Source organism: Pectinophora gossypiella, chromosome 20 (genome assembly GCF_024362695.1).
Source record: "Pectinophora gossypiella chromosome 20, ilPecGoss1.1, whole genome shotgun sequence".
NCBI classification, from domain to species: Eukaryota; Metazoa; Arthropoda; class Insecta; order Lepidoptera; family Gelechiidae; genus Pectinophora; species Pectinophora gossypiella.
In genome coordinates this window covers 9,611,524-9,628,445 of record NC_065423.1, presented here as the reverse complement: position 1 = coordinate 9,628,445, position 16,922 = coordinate 9,611,524, and the positions used below count along the sequence as shown (strand labels likewise).

At 38.5% G+C, this 16,922-nt stretch overlaps 1 protein-coding gene across 7 annotated transcripts in view; it reads right to left on the bottom strand.

Moving 5' to 3' along the window:
• The window catches only part of LOC126376241 (fatty acyl-CoA reductase 1-like), a 37,640-nt gene extending 26,884 nt beyond the window's left edge, over window positions 1–10,756 (bottom strand). The window contains exons 1-5 of one of the 7 annotated variants that reach the window (XM_050023525.1): window positions 10,640–10,756; window positions 9,395–9,507; window positions 9,282–9,304; window positions 4,022–4,115; window positions 1,215–1,381 (exon numbers count right to left, since the gene is read on the bottom strand). In XM_050023525.1, coding sequence (XP_049879482.1) covers window positions 1,215–1,381; window positions 4,022–4,115; window positions 9,282–9,304; window positions 9,395–9,505 — 395 coding nt within the window. In that variant the 5' untranslated portion in view covers window positions 9,506–9,507; window positions 10,640–10,756. Of the gene's footprint in view, window positions 1–1,214; window positions 1,382–4,021; window positions 4,116–9,281; window positions 9,305–9,326; window positions 9,350–9,371; window positions 9,513–10,574 lie in introns of all 7 variants that reach the window. The other 6 variants (XM_050023524.1, XM_050023523.1, XM_050023522.1 and 3 more) reach the window with 6 other exon arrangements.
• Window positions 10,757–16,922: the final 6,166 nt, after the last annotated feature.

The window sequence follows — 16,922 nt, the reverse complement described above, 5'->3', positions numbered from 1 at the left end:
ATTGACCCATTCGCAACTTCTAAACAAACATTTTTGAGTAAAGTGTACTTAATTAAAGCACATAATAACGGGTTCTTACCGCGTTTAAATGGGGATATGAGACTCCCGATATTTCGACACTGTTGCAAGTGCCATGATCACGGGATGACTGACTGACTGTCTCATATCCCCATTTAAACGCGGTAAGAACCCGTTATTATGTGCTTTAATTATGATAATAACCGCGTAAACTTAAAACAATGTATAAAGTGTACTTGTCCTTATTTAATGAACAATCATAGTAATCTGTCAACAAGGCATGCCCACCCGAACAGAGTTGCGTGCGTGATTTCTATTTATTTTAAGTATACAATTATACATACTGTTCCTCTCTGTGTCCATATTTGTCATATATGGTATAAATTTATTATTTATTACCTATATTATCTCGATTATACATATACTCTTTTTTTTTAGTTGTATACTTGCCTCCGGGTGGGTGTACCTATATGTGGCTCTTCATATCCGATCCCAAGGTTCTAAGATGATACCGTAGGGCATATAGGTGCAACTACTTACACGCATCTATTAGTAGTCATACACAATCTTGCGCACACACACACACCCTTTCCCACAAGCATACATTTCACATTCACTGATAGTCTTTACGTTATTATGTTATTTGTGTTCCCTTCTGATTGTACAAATGAATCATCTACTAATATTATCTGGTATAAGAGAGGAAACACTTACCTCGCACACCAGCAGTGCTTATGAACTCTTGATTGTGTAACTGAGTCGCTGTTATATGGATCATTATACCTATTACTGTAATACTTACTGGAAAGACTACAACGTTCAACTCCTTTATTTAAGTAGTAATTAGAGGATAGCTGTTATTGGCTTTGGTTTAGTTATTAACATTGTAAAACATTTAGATTAAGCTGTTGTTATCCCAAATAAACATAAATAAATAAATAAATAAATAAATTCCAATGTGTTTATCGAAAAATAACATTACTCTACAGTCCACTAAAATTAATGTTAGAAGTAGTGCAATAGCAAACTGACAACTTGTGTTAGGATTATGACGACAGACAGTGACTTTGTTTTATTTAAGATTTCACTTAAAGGGGGTGGGTGGGTAGAGGGGGGTTTGAGAGGGTTGGGGGGTTGAGGGTGAGGCAGACGCGACTCCTAAGCCTTCTGAGCCTTCGAAAAAAAAGGTAGTTCACCTGATAGTAGCAGCAGCGTGGATGATGATGTCAACATTATCAACGATGTATTCCCTGTCAGCCGGCAGCAGGCCCAGGTCCGGCTCCTGTGCGTCACCACCCACCACCTTCATCTTCTTCATCAGGGTCTCGATTCCACCACGCATGTTGGTGACTTTCTCGAACAACTGCAATGGGATAATTATGTAAGAACTTCCATCTTCTCTCGCGTGAGGTCAATAACCAACCTGGTCAACCCTGGTGAGAAGGTCGCTATTGAGCCGCCAACGGCCCTTGACATGCTTTATGTAACCACGACGTACTAGTGCCCTCCGAAGCACGGACAATAGGGTTATCACCCTGCAATGTCCTAACCAAGCTAGGGAACAGTCTCACAAAGTGATTTCTGTGATATGTCCCCACCGGGAATCGAACCCGGGACCATCGGATCGAAATCTCTGTCATTAACCTACTAGCTACTTTGAGTACCTACTTATAGGCTACTCAAAGTAGCTAGTACGACTTGACAACCTAACAGTGGCGTAGCGTGCCTTGTCGGGGCCCCGTATAAAATTTTTTTTGGAGGCCCTTATATGGAGGTAAAGATTTTTCACAAAAGAAAAAAAATATTATGAGAAGAAATATTTATTTATCACATAATTTACCCATTTTACACATAAAAATCGAATTTTAAATATTCACTCTCCTTGCCTTTTTTTCGGCAAACGGATTTATTAAATCATTTATGGCTGATGATGATTTTAGTTTTTCTAAAGTTTCTGCCTCTATGGACAATAGTGAGATGTCTGACAGCCGTCCTTACACACTTTGGTCAACCCCGTGGCCCGGGGGCCCCGTATAATTAATACGGCAAATACGGCGGTAGCTACGCCCCTGCAACCTAATCAAATATTGAGATACTTTTTACGTAACGTCAAAATGAAAGTTTTCTTCGGAGTTTGTGTGGAAATATCGAAATATGTATTGTGACGTCATCAATAATAGTTGTCAAATGTCGTACTCGTTTATTAAAATTCATAAATAAATTGAATAGAAAAAAATAATCGATTTTTGTCACCTTTAAATCTGTCTTAATTAGTGTTAATCAGAATTTCATAAATTATCTTTGACCTAGGAAACTACCCAATTTGGTGTTGATGAATAGGATGTTTGATACACATTAATGAGGAAAAAGAAAAAGGTGGAAAGGAAGAATCCTAACCACTTGCGCTGTCCCCATACACCTGAAAATAGCCCAGCTCAAAGAAAAAGGGAAACACTCACGCAGTCAGCTTCTCTGTTCTTCTCACCAAGCCTGGTTTTTGTTAACAGCACAAGAATACAATTACAGCAGTCTATTCACAATTAATTAGCGGCGACGGTGCATTTAAAGAGTATTTAAAATTATTTGCAGAAAAAACGTATTATACAGGGTGTAAGTGACATCGTAACGAATACCGAGGGGGATGATTCAGACTATGATTCTGAGTTAATATCAAGTGGAATTTTCCGTCGCAAAATTCATGATATTTTTTTAGTTTTTTAAATTATTTTCAATTCTATACTTTTGCGATCGAAAATTCTACTTGATATTAACTTAGAATAATGAGCTGAATCAGCCCCCTCAGTATTCGTTACGATGTCACTTACACCCTGTACAAGTACATACAAGTAGCCATACAATTAGGTATGGGTGTTATTGACACCGTAACGAATACTTAAGGGGATGATTCAGACCATGATTCTGAGTTGATATCAAGTGGAATTTCTTGTCGGAAAATTCATGAATTTTTTTGTGTTTTTTTAAATTATTTTTCGTTCCATACTTTTGCGACAGAAAATGCCACTTGATATCAACTCAGAATCATGGCCTGAATCATCCCTCAAAGTATTCGTTACGATGTCACTAACACCCTGTAGATAAAGCAGGAAAAAACAAAAGGAGCACAAAACGTCACTAGCACTGTCGGGGTTCACACACACGAAGTAAAAAGTTTTTAGTTAATTTGTAAAGTCTTTTTGGTGTGTTTCCCTTGGGTAGCTAGGCGTATTAACAGAAATAAAAAAGACAGCACAAGTGGCTCAAACACAGGAAAAGGGGGACATTTTCTCTTCCCACTCGAGTTTCCTGTTTAATTTTAAATCCTATTTTGTTTTGTGATATTATATTTTCCTTTCTTCTGTTAAATGATATTAAACTATAGCAGATATAATACCTACTTCTACGTCCTATTTATTTAATTCATTTATACTTTATTAGAATCTCATATTTATTTTTTATCCCATTTACCTGATCCTATTTTTGTGTAAATTTCCGTTCCCGAATGTTATTTCCCTTCCTTTTCGTTTCCCAAACTTGACATTGGCACAAAGCAACATAGTGCCATAAAAAAGGGGGAAATTAGTGAATCGAGACTTGAATATGTCAGAATTGGGTCGTGTACAGTCACAAACATTAATATGTACAAACCAAATGTCTTATTATGGATTCTTTTTTGTGGAGGTAATAAACTTTTTACTTACTTACTTTAGTACCATGTCATAGTAACTTTTATGACAAATTGAACTGTAACTCTCACTAAAAGTCAAATATATTAATGCGAAAGGGTTCTAAAGTGGATACAATGGTATTGCTCATAACTATACTGGGTTCAGGATTTATCAATTAAAACTTTATAAGTAATTTATCTTTGACCTACTAAATCTAATATTTGATGAACATGGAAATTATAATTAGTTTGTTTTCGGAAATACGATTTGTGTGTGTACGATGATTGTCGCGAGATATTAAGAAAATAGAAACATTAGTAAGTAAGTAATCTACTAACCGGATCACTAAACATAACTTGGAGTCTCTCCTGAGGGTCTTTCCCCTTCTTCGGTCGCACGAACAGGATTATTTGATTGATGTCTGGACATTTTCTAGAACAAACATACAATTAATTAAAAATAACGTAACATAACCTCACTACTTACATCCCAATTGCTGTAGTCAGAGGTACATCCATCGCATGATGAACTGGTGAAGGTGAAGTATGAGTAAGTACATCGGTGAAGTATGAGTAAGTACTCATACTTACTCATACTTCACCGAGCTTTCTGTTAGATACTTTACATAAATATAAAACATAAACGTGAAACGTTGAGCCGTGTAGTATTTGTAACACATCTTATTGTAATACACGTGGGTATAATTAAATATATAAATGAATGTGTAATATTATTATAAAATACTTGAATCGATATAATCGATTCACATATACAGGATGTTAGTGACTTCGTAGCAGACCATGATTCTGAGTTAATATCAAATGGAAATTTTCTGATGCAAAATTCATGTTTTTTTAAATTATTTTCGATTCTATACTTTGCGATGGAAAATTCCACTTGATTAACTGAAAATAATGAGCTGACTCACCCCTCTCAGTATTCGTTACGATGTCACTTACATCCCATACAAGTACATAATATAGGTGTTAGTGACACCGTTACGAATACTGAGGGGTATGATTCAGACCATGATTCTGAGTTGACATCAAGTGGAATTTCCTGTTGGAAAATTCATGAAAATGTTTGTGTTATTTTTTGTTATTTTCAGTTCCATACTTTTGCTTTTTATTGGCTGATGTAAAATTTTTAGACGGTTGTTTTAGATTTCTGCTTAAAATCGACGTGTGTTCCATAAATTTTATGCCTGTCGATCACCCGTCCTTTTTTTTTTTTTTTTTTTTTGACGTGACTTATTGTAGATTTGCCGCAGATGGCATTAACTACTTGGCCGGACAAATGGGGAGCGCTGAAGGCTCTCACCCGGTACAACGTTTAAGACAACAGGCCTGAGGGTGCCCAGTTGGGCGCGAACCTCGGCTCAGGGCGTCGTCTGAGAGGAAAAATATTTGAAAGAATTAATCGACCCTAGTGGGTCGATAGCGATAAGCGCTGAATGAGGGAAATCGTCGACCACGCCGGCGGGGTCGGCATCGGGGACCTGAAGTGTTTGGTGTCGCGAGCTGATTGGCTGTCTCTATGGCTAGAGTAATCGGGTCGTCGGGATCGTATATTACGTCCTTCGGACGTCGATACTTTTCAGTACCGTCCCTAAGCGGAATGATCACCCGTCCCTTTCCTTTTCGGCGGATAAGAAAATAAGATGTATAATTTAAAATAAAATTAGATGGTGTCTATAATTAATTAGTGTGTAATTAATTAATGTAATATGGACCTTCATGTCTGAAATAAATGATTTTTGATTATTTTTTTTTATAAGAATTAGCACCATTATATCGTTTAAATTTTTGAGAGTTGAAGTAACGAGTGCTAGACTCGCCATATTGAGGTCAAATTAAAAAGCTAGTGCTGCCATACATTATTTCATGTGAGGATTCTAACAGACGACTCCGATTCAACCAAGCAAAACCAATCAACCACCCTCTAAGCAGGCTTTCTTAATCTATTGCAATTACTTAGCAATCCTGAAGACTTGCAGGGCGAACCTATAATCAAGTTTACATCACCCCGCCCATAAAATTAAGCTGATAAGGCCGTATACATCAAATGCCTTTGCCTGGTTTCAAAACTCCTTGTTGTGGAACGGCACAAGCCCAGTGGCCATTCCTCCGATGTCGAAAGAGGTTGGCGTCCTAGATTTCAACCTGTTTATTTGCAACCATAGACTAAAACTATTGGCAAAGGAAGCGTCGTACATTAGGCCTAATAGAGACTTGATTAGTTTTCTTACTTGCGCAATGTGTAAACAGTACGATACTTAGGTGTACAAACATACGTTTGCAATACCTCCCTATACTTAAATGTAAATAGTCCTAGCACTGCTTTGAAATAGACTACTCTGGGCGCCATCCCACTTGCATCAGACAGAGTACTGCGTGGCGGAAGGCAAGAGGGAAACCACTGCCCTATTTTTCCCTAAAAAAGTAGCATGGAGAACGCTACACCGAAAGAGCATGGCTCTTAAATTACTTATGGTGAAATGTAGATAAAACGACAAGTACTTAATCATCAATTAAAAAATCCAGGTTCGATTGTAATGACCAATATGTATAGCTCACTTTGTATCAAAATGCATTTTTCGGGAATGTGGGTTTCCTCACGATGTTTTCCTTCACCGCTGAGCAAGTGATAATAAATTCGACAATCATTGGTTTTCTCACAGTGAGAATCAGCATTTTTCGAATAGGGCTAGCAAAGGTTTTTAATACTGACTAAAATATTACTTTATAATTGTCCCTGTGAAAAACGGGATAATGCTAGGAAGATGATGATATCGCTAAATAGTGATTTATATTCTGTGTGTCGGTAGCATTATTAAGGTCGTAATATTATCTTTCTGCATCTTTATTCTTATGAAGTTATGATGGATGATAGTAAATTATTTAAGTAATAAAAAACAATGTAAGTAAGTATTCAGTAGCATTGTAAAGAAAATTACTTTTTATTTTTATTGTCAGTAAGAATTGTTTAGTTGCTTCATAATTATACTAGAGATGAACGTCGAGACACATATGGCCATGGTTAAGGACAAAAATTTTGAATAACCTATGAATTGCTCATGGTATTCACTAATACAGTTGGCTCGACCATTATCGACGGCGATACGGCTCACCTATCACGTTGGTCTAACAGAAAGCTCGGTGAGGTGTTACTACTTAGTTCATCTTACGATGGAGGCCTGGTGTCTTAAATTTTATACCGGGTGAGAGCCCTCAGCGCTCCACATTTGTTCAGCCAAGAAGTTAATGCCTATGGCGAATCTACAATAAGTTACTTACGTCAAAAGAAAACGCTCATTAGTAATCTTTTCTGTTCAACTCATTCTTCTTCTATCGTGTGAGTTGTGAGGTGGTGTACCAACCTCATCAACCCTGGTGTCACTGTTACTATTGAGCCGCCAAAGGCCCATGACATGGCACATGTAACGACTACTTACTTACATCAGTGAGTAGTAACCGAGACCAAAGACTTAACGTGCCTTCCGAAGCATGGATCATCTTACTTTCGGACAATCTGGTGATCAGCCAGTAATGTCCTAACCAAACTAGGGACCACAAAGTAATTTATGTGATATGTCTCCACCGGAAATCGAACCCGGGACCTCCGGATCGTGAGCCCAACGCTCAACCACTGGACCACGGAAGCCGTAACAACATAAACTGCCTACATACGTCCCACTGCTAGGTACAGGCCTCCCCTCAATCAACCGGAGGCTGCCACGCTGCTCCATTGCGGGTTGGTGGAGCTGTTTTTATGGCTAATAGCCGGGACCAACGGTTTAACGGGCAATCAGGCGATTCAAGACAGCAAAGTCCTTACCAAACAAAGGACAATCTCTAAAGTGATTTCGACATTATCGCCTTCGAACCCGGACCTCCACATATTGAGCCTAACACTCTAACCACTAGACCACGGAGACTGATAATTAATTAAAATTACCTAGTTTATAAATAGCTCCTTATTAAAGTGACAGGTCTTTTACAATTTAACCGATTATATAGGTATTTTATCTGAGCGATGGTCTTATTCATATCCTTCTTATGACTCCATTAGGTACCAGAAGAGTAGAGTGGGTTTAAAGTAGGTACTCGGGTACGCTATACCTCTTAAAAGATTGATATCATCTGCCACACGTAGGTACTTTGCCAACTGCGTGCAAAGTTTCGAGAAATTCGCTCAACTCATGTTGCGATGGCCCTGAAGATAACATTAATATACTAATCTCCGTACGTACTATACTTTCAACATTCGCGCACGTTAGATATGTAGAAAAAACTAAAATTTATTTAAGTACACCATAAACAAAACAGTACGGCTAATACCTCTTTGCGCGCTACTCTGGGCGCCATCCCACTAGCGTCAGACAGAGTACTGCGGGGGCTTTTTAGCGGGAAACGGGAACGGGACAGTTGCTTTCTTCATTGAATAATCTAAATAATTAATACGAAGTGGTGTTTTGTGGTTAATGATCGCATTAAGTTAGTCGGAAGACATTCGCGAGTGTTATTATATTGGAGTATTCAATAAACAAAGTGTATCTGCCTATTTTCGCTTCGTGCTGGGAAGCCGCTTCATAGCTTAAAAGTTTATGCGGACTTTTGAGTTAATTCGTTTGGGGTTCGGAGTAGGATTCTACTCCGAGGGTGAGGGCTTAGGTTTCATCATCATCATTAATCACCTTTCACCATTTCATTAATCATCAAGAAAAAAAAGACGTCAGACATGGCTGTATGGGCATAGTTCCCTTTGCCTTACCCTTCGGGGAAAACCAAACCAAAAAAAAAAGAGTACTGCGGGGTGGAAAGCAAGGGGGAAACCACTGCCCTATTTTCCCTAAAAAGTAGCATGGAGAATGCTACACCGACAAGCTCGGCTCTTAAATTAGTGATGATGAATTAATAGTTAAACTTAGAGCCGGTGGTAGCCCAGTAGGTAGAACGCTTGCTTCTCACTTTGTGGTCGCAGGTTCGAGTCCTGTGGCCTGTGCTGCCTAAACCAATGTTTGTCGAATTAGTTTTTAAATTCATGTCCGGATCATTAATGATTATCACGTGCTCAGCGGTGAAGGAAAACAGCGTGAGGAAACCCACATTCCCGAGAAATGCATTTTCTGAGGTATGTGACCTAACCTGTATTGGGCTGGTTTTCCCTTCGCGGGTTGGAAGGTCAGACAGGCAGTCGCTTCTGTAAAAAACCGGACCTGTCAAATCTTCAGGCTAGGTAAGCGGACCCTGTGAAAAACGGGACAATGCTAGGGAGATGGATGGAATTAACAGTTAAACTAAACCTTACTTAAAATGCCCGCTTCCAATCGTTCCTGGAGCAAATGTGCTGGCTGCATTTCCGCGTTTAATAGCCAGCGATATGCGATGCACCAGGTACGATTCTAAGCGGGGGGTCCGCACCGCTATTCCTGAGGCGCCGTCCCAACACACAAAGCTCCTGGCTTCAGCGCACCATACTACTACTTGTGTTCTTGTTAAATATGTTACAACTACTTGTAAAACTTTTTTAAATTGTTTTCTTCTTCAAATTCGCAACTTCGATATTTTTGAGTTTGAGTTGGATGATGTGACTCACCTGAGGAGCTTCTCAACGAGGACCTTCTTGAATGATGTGACTCACCTGAGGAGCTTCTCAACGAGGACCTTCTTGAATGATGTGACTCACCTGAGGAGCTTCTCAATGAGGACCTTCCCCATGAACCCTGTGCCGCCGGTGACGAGCACTGTCTTGTGGGAGAAGGTGGCGGCGACGCGGTCGGGGAGCGTTTGTAGGTCCCCTTCTGAGTGCTGGGGCGCCATGCCTGTGCTGAGGACACGCTGGGGTTTAGTTCCGATTGTCTTAGGGCTCCCACACATAAACACGATACGACGTCGCGACGTACAACGATGCGGCGTCGTTTCGATACGACGTTGCGTTGTGGAAATCTACGACACGACGTCGTAACGTGTCTATGCACGATACGACAAAACATCTGAAGAATACTCAGAAATCAGAATCATTTATTCAACGTAATTATCATGGATAAAGTTGTTGAAGGTCAATGTAACATATTTGAATTTACGTCATTTCGCAAGGTGTTATGGCTGAGGAGGAGAAATGACAAGAAACTGTAACAGCATGGAAAGAGGTGTGCGAAAAAACAGCATGGAAAGAGGTGTGCGAAAATTTATTACCTGGTTTTCAAGAATTAAGTGATATAAAAAAAAATATATTCTTGTATTCTTCAGATGTTTTGTCCCAACGACGAGACGCTGCTCGACTAGGGTAATTAAATGATCGACTTCTATATCATCCGTCATCTTTGAATTTCTGAATAAAAACTGCGCAGGATTGCATCGTGAGTTTCTAACGTCACGACGTCGAATCTACGACGGCGACGTCGTATCGTCGTGTCGTGTGGGAGCCCTTAATATAGCCATATAGCCAATCACCTTGCGACACCAAATACTTCAGAACCCCGATACCGACCCCGCCGGCGCGGCGTTGTAGACGATTTCCCTTATTTAACAATTTTCGTTATCGGCCCACTAGTGTCGATCTTAACTCTTTCAAATTTAATCGTCTCCGACAACATCCCTACAGATCACAAAGTGTTTTTTTGTGTTCCCACCATATTGATAAAAAATCTTTAACATAACATCCCCTCCGCCCTCACGACTATATCCCGATTGGGGTAGTCAGAGGTAAATCCATCGCAAGATGAACTAAGTACCCACACCTCACAGAGCTTTCTGTTAGATACTTTACATAAATATAAAACATAAACAGCTTATACGTCCCAATGCTGGGCACAGGCCTCATAAACTGGAAACTTTAATTAATAAACTAAAAATTCAAAATTCCTATCTAAATAAAATAGATAAGTACCTATAACAACGACAACAATTAACACAAAAATAGGTACCTATAACAACTTTGACTTATATACTTACTTTTCTTAGATACCGAAAGATCGACTAAACTAAACAGCACCAACGCCGCAAGCACAACACAACACAAGTTTAGCACAAGAGAGGTCAAGCACAACTGCGACAGTTGTGCGTTGTTGTGCCAAGACTCCTAACACCCCTCCGGTGATGTTTCGTCATTCAAGGGCTTGGCGTCTGATCTATAAGCGGTAGCGTGGTTGATTTAATATCTATTAGGAAGCACCTATTTCAAAATGAATTAGCTTCGAAATTCAAATTCAAACATATCTTTATTCAGTAGGTTTCCAACTAGTCAAATCAGTTACTTTTTACTGAACGTCAAAAGATGAAATTACTATGGAATTTGAATGAAAAAACACCGTGGCGTCATAGAAAAACGTGATAAAATGTGTTATTGTTACGTTTTTCTTGATTAAAATTAATAAATAAGTAAGTAAATACAAAAAAGAAGAGCTTAGATGGATCAGATTAAAGAGAAGGTGAACGTCGTGTCTTATATAAGGATATGAAAGAATTGGCCTTTGATAGACATGAATGGAAAATGCTACACCGACAAGAGCGTGGCTCTTAAATTGATGATGATGATTGTTTATACATATCCTAAGTCTTACGTTTTTGTGCTATAAAGATTATTATTGATTGATTCAAGAGACAGCAGTTAAATGTTTAAGAATTAGCTTCTTTTAAACTACCTCCTATAACTTGAAGTATCGTCCTCACGTGAGGAGATCGCGTGCGCAATTTATAGGTAGGTATTTCTTGTTTAAATACCTCAAATGTACAAATTGCTAACCTGTGCTGAGATGAGTATAAGATACGATTATTGCAAAATTGGAAAACCACATTCTATGATAGCTGGCACTAACTACTCCAACAGAGAGCGTATGGAATTTGTGAAATAACATAGGTACCTACCTACTTACTTACCTTACCATTAACATCATCTCCCTAGCGTTATTCCGTTTTCACAGGGTCCGCTTACCTAACCAAGAAGCCATTTATGGCCAACTGCACAACACGGTAGAAAAACCTAACAATGTATCAGAATGAGAAAAAAAATGTCATTAACTGTTTACATTTTATAAGAAGAACTAATCTATACACATATCATCACCTCCCTAGCGTTATCCCGTTTTTAACTGAAGTCCAAAAGATAAAAAAAAAAAACAGAGTCCGCTTACACTTGCCTAACGTCCGGGTCCGTTTACTGTTCTCAGAGTGAATTCACAAGGACAATATTGTTTGTAATTTGTTTAGTTGAATTAAGTTCGTATTTATAAGCTATTATTATACCCGCTATTATTATATTTGTACATAATTTTCCTATACCCAAAGGTTGCCTGGAAGAAATTGCTCCATGAGCAATAAGGCCGCCTTTTGTGTTTTTCTGTATAAGTTGTCCTTATCTCTGTATTTTGTGTTTATTGTGCTCAATAAAGTGTTTTATCTATCTATCTATCTATATATTATAAGTTATATATTAGTTATATTATAAGATACACTGTCGCATTAGGTATTAGGCATTATTAGGTATAATCTGTAATGATAGTTGTAAGAGTGAATAAATAAATAGATAAACAACCTGAAGATTTGACAGGTCCAGTTTTTTATACAAGCGACTGCCTGTCTGACCTTCGAACCCGCGAAGGGAAAACCAGCCTAATACAGGTTAGGTCATAAAGTACTCCGAAAACACATTTCTCGAGGTCATACCTATATACTAGTTTGAGGAATGAATATTAAGATTTTCTTTATCTAAAGAACAAAAATGTTTACAAATGAATTATTCATAAAAACGTGTAGGCCTCTTATTTAACATATGTTTTGTTATTAACATAATTACATAACAAGCACACGACTATATTGTATATTCGCAATATACCACGTGGAACTTTTTTTTGACGTGACTTATTGTAGATGGCATTAACTACTTGGCCGGACAAATGGGGAGCGCTGAAGGCTCTCACCCGGTACAACGTTTAAGACAACAGGTCTGAGAGTGCCCAGTTGGGCGCGAACCTCGGCTCAGGGCGTCGTCTGAGAGGAGAAATATTTGAAAGAATTAATCGACCCTAGTGGGTCGATAGCGATAAGCGCTGAATGAGGAAGCACGTGGAACGCAATAAATGATTAGTTATGATCATAATTAGGTACATCCATCGCAAGATGAACTAAGTACCCACGGATTATCGAGCATTCTGTTAGACCAACGTGATAGGTGGTGAGCCGTATTGCCGTCTATAATGGTCGCTGTGTTAGTGACATTATGTCATGTCAACCCTGGTGAGAAGGTCGCTATTGAGCCGCCAAAGGCCCCTGACATGCCTTATGTAACCACGACATACTAATGCCCTCCGAAGCACGGGTAATGGTGCTCAGCCTGTAATGCCCTAACCAACCTGGGGAACTTCTGCGATATGTCCCCACCGGGATTCGAACCCGGGACCACCGGATCGAATCTCTGTCAATAACTTACCAGCTGGTTTGAGTATAGGCTACTTGACAACCTAGTCAAATGAGACACTTCTTACGAAACGTCAAAACGAAAGTTCTTTGGAGTTTGTATGGAAATATCCTGTGACGTCATCAGTAAAAGCTGTCAAACGTCGTACTTATTGTCACTTACTTAAATAATAAATAAAATATAATAATAATTCATAAGTAAATAAAATTCGAAAATGAGTCGAAAACTAAAATGAGATAGATTTTTGTTTATCTTAGACTGGCTACTGTTTCTAGATTAGCATTTTATATACGTATACATATACGATATATATATTATAAGTATACGAGGAGCTCGGTGGCGCAGCGGTAAACGCGCTCGGTCTGCGATTGTTGAAGTAAAGCAACTTTCGCAGAGGCCGGTCATAGGATGGGTGACCACAAAAAAAAAGTTTTCATCTCGAGCTCCTCCGTGCTTCGGAAGGCACGTTAAGCCGTTGGTCCCAGCTGCATTAGCAGTCGTTAATAACCAATCCGCACTGGGCCCGCGTGGTGGATTAAGGCCCGATCTCCCTATCCATCCATAGGGAAGGCCCGTGCCACAGCAGTGCGGACGTTAATGGGCTGATGATGATGATGATATTATTATTTTCAGTGGCGACCCTAGCAACATCGAAGCAATATTGTATGCCCCCTTAATAGCCCACCGTTATAATGAAAATTGATCACGCCCACAATCTGACAGTTCGTCTCTGCAATCCGTAGTGCAGTTTACATAACACATTTGGCTCGACCATTATCGACGGCTCATCTATCACGTTGGTCTAACAGATAGCTCGGTGAGGCGCGGGTACTTAGTTCATCTTGCGATGGATGTACCTGACTACCCCAGTGGGATATAGTCGTGAGCTTGTTGTTATGTTGGGTAAAAACATCAAAGATTAATGGGCGCTAGGCGCTCTATTTATACCCTTGAATAAGACCTATACAGGGTGTTAGTGACATTGTAACGAAAATTTTGAGGGGTGGTTCAGGCCATGATTCTGAGTTGATATCAAGTAGAAATTTCCGTCGCAAAAGTATGGATTGGAAAATAATTAAAAAGAAAAGAAAAATTTTCATGAATTTTTTGACACGAAATTTCACTTGATATCAACTCAGAATCATGGTCTGAACCATCCCCCTCAGTATTCGTTACGGTGTCCCTAACACCCATACCTACTTATATGGCTACCGTATGTACTTGTACGGGGTGTAAGTGTCATCGTAACGAATACTGAGAGGGATGATTCATCTGATTATTCTGAGTTAATATCAAGTGGAATTTTCCATCGCAAAAGTATAGAATTGAAAATAATTTAAAAAAACTAAAAAAAAACATGAATTTTGCGACGGAAAATTCCACTTGATTTTAACTCAGAATCATGGTCTGAATCAACCCCCTCAGTATTCGTTACGTACGTATCTTGTTATATTGGAGCTCGGTGGCGCAGCGGTAAACGCGCTCGGTCTGCGATTGTTGAAGTTAAGCAACTTTCGCAAAGGCCGGTCATAGGATGGGTGACCACAAAAAAAGTTTTCATCTCGAGCTCCTCCGTGCTTCGGAAGGCACGTTAAGCCGTTGGCTGCATTAGCAGTCGTTAATAACCACCAATCCGCACTGGACCCGCGTGGTGGATTAATGCCCGATCTCCCTATCCATCCATAGGGAAGGCCCGTGCCCCAGCAGTGGGGATGTTAATGGGCTGATGATGATGATGATCTTGTTATATTAATAATTTCTTTTGTTTTTGGCGCTTCAGGGATAAGCGTAGACAAGGAAAACAAACAATAAAGTTACATCAAAAATACTTTATTTTCAAAAAACTGTTTAACAAAAGGTATTCTTATTTTTAATTAGATACATAGTTATTTTTGTGGCATCCACATACACGTTGGTACTTAGATCACAGATAATTTAAACAATTTACCCTTCAACTGAAAAGCAGACAAATACACTCAACTTAAAAAAAAAAAACAAAAAAAAATACGCGTAGTGAAAACTAAACAGTATTTTTATTAAAAAAGAAAAATAAAACAAAAAAGTTAACACACAAGCGACCGACTATGGCGGTCGTTGAGAAATAATCGTTAGTCGATATATTTTCGAAAAAAAAAAAACTTACTAACCAACATCGATTTTATATGTTGTAAATAACTAATATTATTTACAATAACACGTTTCTCATATAGGCGACCTTGAGCACACAATGATAATTTATTAATTAGTCACACTAATTTACGAAACACTCGCATAAATATAGTTTAACAGATTAGTTCATAAAATGAAGACTTTACGTATGTTTGGAACAAAACATACTGCATACCCTAGTAGCGCCATAGTCTGGCGGCACAGTAACGCCACCCTAAAGTCTAGGGCAAAAAACGGTGTCGAGGTAATTGATTTTTTTGTTGTTTTTCCTTTTCGATATTCTGATAAATATCACTGGTTGCTAGCTACATAATTGATTTACGCACTATAACCAGATAATAGGGCTGCCCCCTGTAGACACCATTTAACATTATTTTAAGTAGTTTACCCGTCTCTTTCCTTCTTTTTTTATAAATATTTGCTTCTGTCAACAGGGACAATTCTGCCAGCGTCAAGGTTGGAGAATACAAATGTTTAGTGTACAGGAGATTAATGATCGGTTGCGTAACCTAGGACAGGAATATAACATAATATAACATAAAATCTGCAGGAATTAAGGCCAATGTTTTCTTTTTTAAATGGTTACAGTTCAAATGTACACAAGATATTAGAATAAGTAGGTATATAACAGGAAATAAGGAGTACACAGTATCATTTACCAACAACACTCTTGTGAGGCCATTCAGCAATAAACGTGCGATTTAAAACAATAAAATAATAATTATTTTGCTCGGAACACGGCCAAGGTGCGTTCAAAGTCGAAATATTATGAACATGCGTAACATATACATACGTCATACACCTATTATCCACGTGAGATATATGACGGAGCTTAAGTTAGGAGAAATAACGGCACGGGAAAATCCAAGGTTGTTTTGTAGATTTTAGTGACGTAATGATACAAGAAACCATGGTATAAGAAAGCCAGGTATGCTCAATCCTATGACAAGCCATTGCTAGCCCTTTGATGACGTAAGTGTTACCATTAAATCGATATCTCCAACATTACAAGGACGTAAATTTGATTATTGAAAATTAAATGTTACGATGATATTCCATTAACTTTGTGTATGACTTTTAGTCTAATGTAGCATAGCTTAGGTACAAAATTTTTGGTAACACGAATTATATTGACTTTCGGAGCTTGAAATTCACCCTTCAGTACTCAACTAGTTAATCACACCTTTATCTCAGATTACCACTATGTTGTTTTTCCAATAATATTAAGATTTTTTGTTTGCTAATCACAATTCTCAGACAATACCTATTATTTTTTGTCCACAATTTTATTTACGCAATCTGTTGTTTATGTAGGCGGTAAATATTGTAATAAATATCTATTTTGATGAAGTTTTTGACGTTTATGTGTAGTATGTACCTACATTTTAAGGAGAAGTGCCGAATCTAAAGATATAATCTTCCTTATGATAAATATAAATAGACTATATACGTCCCATTGCTGGGCACAGGCTTCCCCTCAATCAACCGGAAGGCGGGATGTTACAACTCCAATAAAGCGAATCTAATTTCGATTTTATTATCATCCAGTCAATCAGGGGATGCCATCCGAAGCAGAATCTTCAATAAATCATAACAAGAAGCTCTAGATATCAATATTATGAGAAAGGAATCGATTAAAATGTAAATTAATTC